This window comes from Perna viridis, chromosome 8, assembly GCF_037379345.1.
Source record: "Perna viridis isolate PV_CMFRI_1.1 ecotype Kerala chromosome 8, ASM3737934v1, whole genome shotgun sequence".
In the NCBI taxonomy this organism is placed as follows: domain Eukaryota; kingdom Metazoa; phylum Mollusca; class Bivalvia; order Mytilida; family Mytilidae; genus Perna; species Perna viridis.
The window spans coordinates 8,368,585-8,380,766 of record NC_142452.1 but is presented as its reverse complement, the minus strand read 5'-3'; the positions used below and the strand labels follow the sequence as shown (position 1 = coordinate 8,380,766).

The window sequence follows — 12,182 nt, the reverse complement described above, 5'->3', positions numbered from 1 at the left end:
TTCATGACAGAATGAATGAAACAAGTCTAAACATAGAAATTTAAATGACCATCGATAAGTAATAAGCTATTTGTCACTTTCATTAATTAACAATGTACACTAAATGGGAAACATGTTCAGAATGCTTGTAACTATTTGGATTTAAAAGCAGACTATTTTATAAGTCAAAAATGTGTCAACAAAAAAAGTTAAAAAGATGAAAAGATGGAATCTACTTAAAACTTTCAAATGACAACAGATATGTATATGTATTTTTGTTCCCTGTGAGAGTTGTTGTTATAATTTAAGAGACTGCTTTACAGAATAGATTTTCCCTAACAATTTTAGCCTTGTTAGTATCTATGACTATACGAAGACATGGATAGATCAGTGAAGACTTGGGATGAAGGTCCGTCAGCAGATTATCAACTGGATTTGGTAAGTTGAAAAATTGCTTTTCTGTTCTCAGTTGCAGAATCTGGGATTAATAAAAGTTAGTTTAAAATCTGTGCATTTGTACTGCATATAATTCTAACATAAAAAGGCCAAATAAAAAAAAATATGTACATGTATAAGCTTTCTCTACCTGCCCTAGCATTTTCATGGACATTTTGGCAGAAGCACTGTTTAAACTTTTTTTACCCATTAGTAAAAAATTTAAGAGATCCTTGCCTACCAGGATACCCCATTAAATCCTTTTAACAGACATATTTTTTCTTTTGGTCACCAAGGCTAATTAATGAACATAAATTCAGACTTGAGTCCAATGAACTTTGTGCTTATCAGTTAATCCAAAAAAATTTAAGTCAAAATTTGTAAAATAAGATAACAAGGTATAGAAGCAGGAATAATTTGATATGTCAAATTTTCAAATTAATCTGGTTCATGTAATTGGAACGAGATTTTTAACATATAGTATCATAATTTAAATAAATGAATTAACATTTAATTATAGGTCAATAATTTATCTACTAATAAATACAATACATTTAAATTCCTAAGGTCTGTGGAATTTTTAGTATTAAATCAGAAAATAAAAAACATGGTATTATTTCAAATTGGAATTATTTTGGAATTAAGAAAATGACCAAAAATAAATTTGTGAAACTAATTCTTACTAAGGGGGTTGATTGTGGCAGGATGGGTAATGGGTAGGGTTAGTAGGATAACATTAGTCAAGGAAACTTACTGACCCCCCTGAGTCATGACGGCATGACTAACCCTCTTAGTAGGGGTAAGTTTTATATTTTTTTTTCTCTTTTCTTAAATTCAAAATAATTCCAAATTCAAATACTACCTTGTTAAAAACAGAAATACCGGTATAAAACAAATTTTGAATTATACATGTGAAAATATTCGTAAGTTCAAGGTTCTGGGTTATATGACAAATAAATTTTTGTAACTTGGCGACACTCAGTTGTAAAATTCTCACATTACAAAGTTTACTACGGTAAGTTTATTTTAAATTGTATTGTAGTTTTTAGTAGGTTATTGTTTCATAGTTTCCACCGAATTTCAGCTATGTTTTAACATTTTTAATTTTACTTAGTGGGACTGTGTCTATCTTGTGTACAAAACAGTGCAACTTCACAGTATTGATATTAATAACTATTTGGAAAAAGATCCTGGGTTATAGTTAGAAAAACAAATTTACTCCTAAGATATGTTAAGCTGAAAATTTTGTCTCTCCATTTCTTCTACCACCAATTTATAAAAGATAGAAAAGGGATAAAAATGTTTAATCTGTACTGAACATTGTAACATATTTTGACCATCAATAGCTCCTAATTTTAATAGGATATAAGGACATGTACCTTTCAATGTGTGTTTCATAATAATAAAATATGTAATCTTTGTTAAATATTGAATTACTTGCATGTAGAATACTTGATAGTCAAATGTGATTTACATAAGAGATAATTAACATAATTGATTTAGATTCCAAACAGATTAATTTGATGTTCCGAAGTGAAAACTTGATTTGTACTGATTCATGTTTAAGGATTGAATAGCAAAATTCTTGAAAATGTTCTATGGTCAACACTTTTACACACCTATGAAACATAAAAAATGAAACATTAAAATTCTTAAAATTACATTTCATATCTTTCTCTCATTTTATTTCTGCAGTTAGAAAATAGGCAGTAATTGATAAAAGTACTGGTAGTCCACTTAATTGTGGACATTGCCCATGTAATTAGATTATCAAATGATATTAGCATATTTTAATAATATGCACAGTAAATGTAATTATATAATGTTACAATGTATATATATATATTTTTTTGCATGAAATGTATTTGTGCTATTGGGAAAAAAAATCAATTTTTATTTCATTTGATCATTCAATAGTAACTCACTAAAAATCTTTTGTTTATTATGTTTCTCCTTTTCTGAATAAAATTAGTGTACTGCATTGATTAGGGGGTGTTAATTGTACCCCCACTCCGGAGAATAGGAGTATACTGTTTTACCCGTGTTTTAGTAATGTCACAGTATTGATTTATTGTTTTTTTTTATTCAATGAATCTGCTCATTTATGGTTTCATTTTCAGAATCCTTATGACAGTTTTATGAGAAAGCACCTTGAACATTATGGTTATTATACAGGTAGGTTGTCTGAGCTAGTTAAAAAAAAGAAAAACAATTGTGAAAATAAATTGTAGTGCATATTGGTAAGTCCCTTTATTGTGGAAAAGATATTAGACAGAGTGTATATTTTGAAAGTAAATAGCAGCAAATTTGAATTAATGATTTAAGGTTTCCACGGTAAAAGAAAATAAGCTTTCCCAAAATGAAATTCAGCTTTCCAAACTTATCAAGTCCTTTATTCACTGTGAGAAATTCAAGTTTACTACTTTTCATTTCCAATAGGAAAGAGGAACATAATGAACTAGTTCCTCACACCAAAACCGGGGGATGAAATTAAAGTGGAATTCTAGAACACTGCATGGGTTTACTGTATTTTCTCCTGTTTTTCCTGCTCATAGAGTTTTTGAGACACATGTTATTATCATCTAACCTTATAATAACATATACCAATAGATACTGCCGTCTGAAAGTGAAAAGTGATATGAAGAATTATATTACTGACAAAAAACATAAAAGAAAGCAAAAACGGGCAAGTCTAAGTTGTTATTTCAAGTAAATTACATTAGAAGAGAGATACAGTAAGACAGACAAATACATGCAGGTCACAGTGTTTTTATGTTTAATGAAGAAAAAACTTGACAAAAACAGGGTATAATTTATCTTATAGAAATTAGGGAATATGCATGGTTTTAATTAAAAGTAACAGCAATTGAGGAAAATTTTGTTTTGTTAAAAATGCTAAATAAAATATACAAATCACAGTGTGAACACATACTTAATGCTTTGTGTGTGCATCGTCTAAGCAGATTTCTAAGGACTGCCTTCCATTTAGAGATGTTGTCTATTTGAAATCAAAAGATTTATCAACTTAAAGCTATACTAGTAAATTTATGATAAATTTTGAAGTATTCTATTATGTAAATCAGTCCGAACTTTTTTGGTTTTAACAGCATAGAAGAGGCTGTTCATTTTTCAATGGTAAAATATATGATATCACACTTTTCAAAATATCTTACCAGCTTTGCTTTTTTCATCAATTTACGGTACTTGATTACCATAACTTTTATTTTAATGTTTTGGAAAACAGACAGAATATATTTTCAGTTTTCTTTGTGTCATATTTTTGTGCTTGCCAAGTTAGATGTTGGTCGATCAATCAATTGTGTAACATTTTATTCCTTTTAATAAGTCATGCCAATTGCCGTTAGACCTTCAAACTTGATATATAATATATAGATAGATAGATAGATATATTTTTGTTATATTAACTGTTGGACCTGTGTTCTAGGAATTTTGAAAATTTTAACTTTCCACAGGAAAGTTCCACACGGAAATCAGCTTTCCATTTACTAAAAGCTGCTTTCCAAGATTAAAATTTCATTTAAAAATCTTGAATTTCTAAGGGAAAGCAGCAGTTGAAAAATGACTTTCCCTGACCTAAATTTCACTCGCCTTGGATGATGGGAAAGGAGAATCCTAGAACACTGAATCCACAAAGTGAGGACTGGCTAAGAGATGCCCTCCTGCAGATTGTTGTAGCACATTTGTCCTACTAGTACACATTTTGAACACATATTTGTTCTTCATAACAGAAGTGCCAATGGAACATTCCTGATAGATTATTTTATAATGAAAATTCCTTTAAGAACATTTACATGTATTATATAAGGATTATTCTGTTAGGAACAAATATTACAATCAAATTTCCAGGAGAACTTTTATTCTGTAATATTTCTTTTAGAATTTTTGTTATAGAGGAACTTCTAATCTTTGACAGCATGCGTAGATAGTAGACTGCTATGTTTAAGTTTGTAGAGAGATTGTCAAACTTGATTGTAGGAACATTATGTTTTGCCTTGTAGAGATCAGAATTTGGATGAATTGATTTCAAATTTGTTGTGTAGCTTTATCAAAATGGGGCTTGCATAAATGTAATTGATTTGGGTGCTGTCCAATATGAACTTCCTGTATGAGAGTGGTATGCCTTAAACAAGATTATGCAACTTCATGTTCATCATCATGCAAGTTAAAACACTTTATACTCTTTAACTGTATGACTGTAAGGAATGAATTTGTCTTTAATGGTTTAAAGTTTATATTGAATATATTCTAAATGGATTCATTTCTTTCTCTAACATTTAAGCATCTATCCTTCCATAACATGGAATTGTAATGAAACTGTGGGTAATGGATGAATGAATGAATGAATAATTTATTATAGTGCAACCTGTATATGTTACATAGTTAGATTCAGGTTTAGACTTGAAATTACAGCCACCCTAAAAAATTTCAATATTTCAAATTAGGTTATTTTGAGAGATTTTCATTATTTTATAAAAGAGTAGCATGGCATAGTCTATTATAAAGTTTGTGATTGTCTTGAAGTTACTTATACTATGCAAAAAATGTTAAGGGCCACTGTAGAAAATTCAATAAATTTAGTTTTATTATTATCAGCATATATGTAAAAAATTCTATAACAATAAAAACAATCCTCTTAAAAACAGATAACAGTTTAATAACGTTTAAAATCACTGTCGTAATGGTAGAAATCCAAATTTTGTATTATAGGAAAAAAAGTAAGTGACCCTTAACATTTTTTGTGGAGTATATTTTAACGTTTGTATAAGGCAGCAACCATTTGATTTTCTTTTTTTTCATGACATTGAAATTGAAAACAATATTTTTTCTTCAAATAATATACTGTTAAAACAAGTAAGAGTTGAGACTAAAACAGCACTTTTATTTTCACATTGCTGAAGACAAATTATTGAAAATATGGAGACAAACTTTTTCTTAAAAAACCATATGCAGCCTTCCAAAGAAAGTTAAATACTTGCTTCTGTAGGCATCATCTCATGAGAGTCCGTGAATGTCCAAAGGGTTGGTAGGGTCTGGAGATATTTCAATGAGCAGTCAATCTCTTAATAGAATGTAATGTTTACATTGAAGTGAGTGAGGATATTTTACTCTACTGGTTTGGCACACTTTGCATGTATGTTGATGTAGGGAAATGTTTCTGAAATCTATGAATGTATTAAGGTGTTAATTTCATATATTGATGTGTGTACAAACCATAATGTAGACAAGAAAACTATTAATTTTATATGAAAGTCTTCCTCACATAAAGGAGTAAAGGCAATATATATTGTAAATCACAAGGGAAATGAACTATGAATCAAAATGTTCTTCAAATTTTTACTCTTAAAATATGACGGGTCTCTGCAATGACTCAAATTTTTTTTTTGTAAAGCATAGTGTTATCCTCGTCTCTCTGTCTTTCTGTCTTTTCACGTTAACAAAAAATGAATACTTTAAATGACCAAGTGAATTTTGAACAGATAGATACCAACGATGACTGTGAGGGATGATGAACATATGGAATTGGACATTTTCATATTTTATCATAAGCACACTCATCCATTTTCATGACCCCCACAACAATGGAGCAACTTCCTATTGTAAATTTTACAGTGCACATTATTGGTTCTAAAATTCCTGAATCTTTTTGTCACCATTTCAACCTGTTCAAGTTAACAACCATTTATAACCAGTGCTAGATGAAGCAAGATTTATATCTCCTGGAAACATTCCTTTATTGAGTTTTATTACTTTAATTTTACTTTAGGTATGTTCATTGATCTTCTTCCTATACATGTATTTGCGATTTAGAACAGTACTTTTAACATTTTGATATCCCCTACTGAACAAGTATAAAAGGAGTGTTTAAATCAATAGAATTTAATACTTTGACTTTTAACTAGGTTTTTGGTTTATGATGTCACAATGAAATAGAAATATGCATTCATAAGTTCAACCTGATTAGATTTTCTGAACGGATGAGATCCATGAACCCTGCTCCTAGGAATAAGTCAACTATTGAATTCTGAAAAAAAAATTGACACTGGTTTATGACAAAGGCATGAAATTTTGAAATCAATTTCAGTCTGAGATATTGAATTTAAATTCAATCCTTAGTTTTATGCAAGATAACATTTGTTTATTTGAGTTATTTTGTTTGCATTTGGAAAGTTTACTAACGTATGGAATTTTGTCTTGGTGATTTGATATTTTTGAAACTATTTCAATTAAATTTAAAGGTTATCTATATTACATACATTGATATGATAAGTTTTTCATTGTTCTTGTCTCCACCATTGTCAAAATGGAATTGTCTGTCTCAAGTGAATTCATTGTATCAAATGGAAGAAAAATGTTTTTCATAAACCTGTTCTAATACACCTTTTAAGTGACCACAAAAAAAATTGTGTTTATATAATGGTATGGTGCTGTCGTCCGTATTGTCTGTAGACACTTGATATGTGTAATAATTTGAGTTTCAGTCAGTTGATCTTTATAAAATTTTACAACATGGTTTAACACAACAAAAGAAAGGGTTTGTATTGTCTTAAGGGGTTCTGGCCTCAGCATTTTTGGAATTAGGGATTTAAAAGGGGCAAAAACCAATTCTTTTATAGAATTTTAACTGTATAATATTGGTTAAAGCAAATGACTGTCTATGATATTGTTTCATAATATTTGATACCAAATAGGTCGGACTGGGATTGATTTTGAGGTTAAAACTTGAACAACGAAGGAATGTGGGGCCAAAAAAGTACCAATATTTCATGATTTTTATGTTTAGGAATTGGAGGCAACAAAAAATGGTTACAAACAAGCATTTTCATGTCATCTGGACAATCACTGAAATTATACCTCAAGATGCCATATGACAGTTTGAAGGCTGTTATTGATTTTCGGGGTTTTTGAATTGAAACATTGAGGCATAAAGGGCCACTTTGAATCTAGTCAAAACCTTATATGTAGCCTTAAAGGGCCTTAATCAGCATCTTTGCATAATTTCCTCTGAGTCAGCAGTTTTTTTTAGTAGTTTAGTGTTACATTTGGTCTGGGAATGTTACTGATAAGATTGATAAGTCCAGTGGTACATAGTGTAAAGTTTTAGCTATATTAATGCCAAATAACACAAGGAATCTTGACTAAATAATACATTAAACATCTAGGATATAAAAATAGAATATCAGAAGGGTACAGTTTAGTACCCCATTCCGAAACAAAGCTATCAAACCAATCATTATACTTCAGTTTTGTACATATAATTGGCATGTCAATACTTTCAGTAGTTTAAATCGTGCTTATCTCTCTTTGTTTGACACTAGTTTGGATGGAAAATTTAAGCTCAGAATAGGTAGATAAAAACCATGGATAGTTGTACCCTGTACCTTTTAACATTGATATTGAAATTTGTAATATCAGCTTTTTCTTAAAGTGATTAGCTTTGACTTCATTAAATCATGTTTATGTATGACCTGAAAATTGTCCTTTCATAGTGCCCAATATCTGTACCATGTGTACGGTAGTAAAACTCCGCTCAAGCTCATGTAAGTAGAAAAATGAATTATCTATTCAACTTTTTTTTTGTAAAACTTTGCTCAAGCTCATGTTAGTATACAAATGAGTTATAAATTCATCTTTTCTTTGAAAAAACTGTGCTCATTATCATGTAAGTGGAAAAAAAGAGTTTAATTTATAAATTCTTTTTTTTTCCTTATAGTAAGTATTTTCAAAATTTGTTAAGTCATTTTAATTGTGACAATCTTTTGATACATATAATTGCAGTTCTTTTTAAGCAATTTATCAAACCGTTTTCAAAATTGACTACCAGTCTGACAGCCATGGTTGGTAAAAATGCTGGTGGGCTTGTAGAATTTGGCTAACATGCCAGTGATCACTATATAAGTTCTTTAAAATTTTTGGGTTCAGGCTTGTTGTCAGAAATTTATATGGCAAAGAGTGAACTTTTATATGTGAACAATATTTTCAATATTTTCAGAGGGGTGATGTGTAGGGTATAACATTTGGTCCTTGTAGCTTTATATAAGTATTGCAGACTTGTCCGTCATTTGACCCATGCAGGTCAGAAATATTGAGAAAATGTTAAAAAAAATTAATTGGAAGTTCGCATGAACAAACATAAACCATTTAATATGTCCTTGGTCAGGCTGTGTAATTACTTTGTGAATTTTGTCATTTTCGACTTTTCTTTAAAAATCTTCTAATCTGAAAATACCTTGCAGATTCTTTGCAAATTTGGTCACAAGAATTCTATTGGTATCTGTTGAAAAAAAGTGTCAAGTGTAAAATATGGCTCCCTTTGCTATTTTTAAAACATGGAGATTATATAGATAGGATGTGTTATGGCATACTGCTGTCTGTCTCTCTATTCATCAATCTGTCCATCATTTGTCAACACTTCTTACAATGACTCCAAATAGCTTTAAGTCATTTAAATAAAATTTGGAAGAAAGCTCCCTTTGATTTTAAATTAATTTTGAACATTTAATTTTTGAGTTATAGGACTTTTGCATTTAAAAGAGCGTGGTTGGTTTTTCGGTTTCAGGGCTCTAGCTAAAAAACGCTTTCAGCAAGTGCCACTTTTGAGATATTCTTTGTATCCATGGTTATAGGCTCCATTTTGTTTTCTATAAAGTTTCATTTCACGTTTTCCATTTTTGGGACTTTTTCATTAAAATGTATGAAACTGAGATATTTTCTTGTATCCATGGTCATAGGCTTCCTTTCATTTTTGATGTATCATGCACTCATGGGGCAGCTCTTTTTTTAAGGCCTGCCACGAAAAGTGGAGGTCACCATATGGTGATCACTCTGTCCATCCATCCGTCTGTGCATCTGTCTGTCCATTACAAACTTGTGTCCAGGCTGCAACTTTTTTGTTTTTCGATGTAGGCTTTTTATATTTTGTGTGTAGGTAGATCACTTAAAGATGAAGTGTCTCTTACCATGAATAGTGGTCTTTGACATTGAACTTTGACCTTAAGGTCAAATTCCTGTTTTTCAGTGACAAACTTGTCTCTGAACTGTAACTTTTTTTTGTCTATAGATGTGAGCTTTTGATATTTTGCATGTGGGTAGATCACATAAAGATGACATGTCTGGTTCCATGGATAGTGGCCTATGACCTTGAACTTTGACCACAAGGTCATATTTATATTTTATAGGTGACACACTTGTGTCTAGGGCTTTTGGTATTTAGCATGTGGATAGATCACCTAAAGACAATGTATTGTGTACCATTGTGGTGGCCTATGACTTCAAACTTTGACCTCAAGGTCAAATTCCTGTTTTTCAGTAACAAACTAGTGTCAGTGCTGTAACTTTTTTGTCTTTCAATGTGGACTTTAATATTTGGCATGTGGGTAGATCGACTGGTAGATATGACTTAATTGCTATGGTGGGGCCCACAGAGATGGATTCCAAACTTGTATTATTAGAATATAATTTAAGATGTAACTATAATGAATGACTGTGTGTCTGTTCTTCTGTTTTAAAGTCACTTCTTTATGCTACAGTAGATTTAAGGATGAAAGCTTTGTAAATAAGGATTCTTTTGTACTTTCAGGAAAATGCAACAAGTTGACAATCATTATTTGATCGGCTAATACAGTAATTATTTTCCATATTTATCAGAACCAAAATGATATATTGATTAAATCACAGGATTAGGTCTTGATGTTTCCTGCAAAATACAAAGTTATGTCATGTAATTTCCTATATTACTATTGATCTAAACTTGACATAGGATAACAGATAGTCTGGTACCATGAAAGACACTTGACAGTCTTTGATTTGATATTATTTCCATGACTTTACCAACATTTCTTTGTTATTTCCTTCAAGAGATGCTTTAAGTATAATGATAGTAATAGGCTCTAGAATGTCTATAGATTTTGACGATGCTAGGCAAGACACTGCAAGTAAGTGGAACAAGATTTTTTTGTCATTGACTCATGTGTATAAGTTATAAAAAATGAATATTTCAATTGTTGCACTATTTTATCCAGAGATCACATGCTTGAGATGTGATAGACTGGCAAATAAATCTCTACTGCAGGTAAGTTTGAGTGTGAACCCTGTCAGGAAAGGGATACAACTCTGGTGATCCTAAAACAATAAATTGATTTGTATAATCTATTTTTATTTGGTTGTATGCAATGAATGCTATCTTGATTCTCAATAAGCAATCCTGTTTTAAAACTTGTTTTTTGCAGGGTTTATAGATCTAGTAGGTTTGAAAATGAAATGTATATTTGATGAAATCAGGCAATTAAATCTGCATGAGTAATTATAAAAATAACATTTACATAATTTTTTTTTTAATTGGTAGAAGAAATGAGCCAATTTGCCCTTTTTGGCTGTACCATTGTCTGTGTGGTCTTTTGTAGACACTGGGTTTTCTTGAATTAAGTTGAAGATTCTAAATCAAAAAAGCAAAAGGAGGGTTGGTTTTGATTTTGGACATTATAGTCCCTACTGTTTTGGTATTAAGGGCCTAAAAAGAGTCCAAGTATAAGTATTTCATAGAATTTCACTGTTGAACACCAAGTTAAAGCCTTGATGTTAATAATATCGTTCCACATTTTTCTATACCCAAAGGTCAGACTGGGATTGATTTTTGTGGTTGAGACTTGAACCATTTAGGAGTATGAGTATGAGACAAAAAAAGTGACCAGAAACTTGCATTTTCCTGATGTCTGTATAATAACTTGATTATATATAAAAAGATCTCTTTTAAATTTTAACCTCAAGGTGCCTTACCAATAATGGAAGGTGGGGATAAAAATTTAAAAAGTTAGGAATTAGGGTCCAAATATGGGCTAGAAGTAAGCATTTTTCTAATGTCTGGATGATAATTTGAGAATCTTTGAAACTGTGGCACAAGATGCCACAGCCTCGAAGGAAGTACAGGATTTTATACCCCCTGCAACAAACTGTCAGGGACATATTAATTTACCTCTGTACGTCTGTCCGTCAGGATTACACATGATCATGGCTTGTCCGGCTATCTCTTCGTACAGTTTTTTTATCTACATATAAAATATTTTATAGGATATTTCTACACATGATGAAGGTGTGCAGGGCCAAAGGATTTTGATTTTTGTAAAATGTTACGGAAATTGGTGATAGTTACACTTAGTCATTTTACTCAGAAATATATGGATCATGGCTTGTCCGGCTATCTCCTCATGGAGTTTTTGAACTACATCTAAAATATTCTCAGGATATTTGTACACATGATGAAGGTGTGCAGGGCCAAAGGATTTTGACTTTTGTGAAATATTACTGAAATTGGTGATAGTTACACTTAGTCATTTTACTCAGAAATAGGGCTATATGGCTTGTATGGCTATCTCCTCTTGTAGTTTTTGAACTATATCTAAAATAATTTTTGCAGGATGTTTCTTCACATAATGATGGTGTGCAAGATCATAGGTTCTTGATTTTCATGAAATATTAAGGAACTGGGGGTAGTTGGACTTTGGACCATGAGTATCACAAGTCTTGGAAGGATTTCTGAATCTGCAAACCATGTCTTCATACAAAAACATGTTCTTATTTGGCAAATTTAGCGAGTAGGGGCATCATTATTGTCTTACAGACACATTTGTTTTACTAAAAAAAAAGTCACTGCTAACAAATGACGCAGGGGGCTCCTATGATAAACAGGGTATCTATTTTTTGTTTTAGAGGTTGTGACTGGAACCATAAACAAACGTTGGAAATAGGGCCAA

The 12,182-nt window shown here is 30.9% G+C and overlaps 1 protein-coding gene across 4 annotated transcripts in view; it reads left to right on the top strand.

Annotated features, from left to right (window-relative positions):
* LOC148609180 (uncharacterized) overlaps window positions 1-12,182 on the top strand; it is an 88,635-nt gene that overhangs the window by 216 nt on the left and 76,237 nt on the right. For 2 of the 4 annotated variants that reach the window (XM_088540440.1, XM_088540409.1), the window contains exons 1-2: window positions 94-417; window positions 2,535-2,589. In XM_088540440.1, coding sequence (XP_088396566.1) covers window positions 358-417; window positions 2,535-2,589 — 115 coding nt within the window. In that variant the 5' untranslated portion in view covers window positions 94-357. Of the gene's footprint in view, window positions 1-92; window positions 418-2,534; window positions 2,590-12,182 lie in introns of those variants that run through there. The other 2 variants (XM_088540391.1, XM_088540390.1) reach the window with 2 other exon arrangements.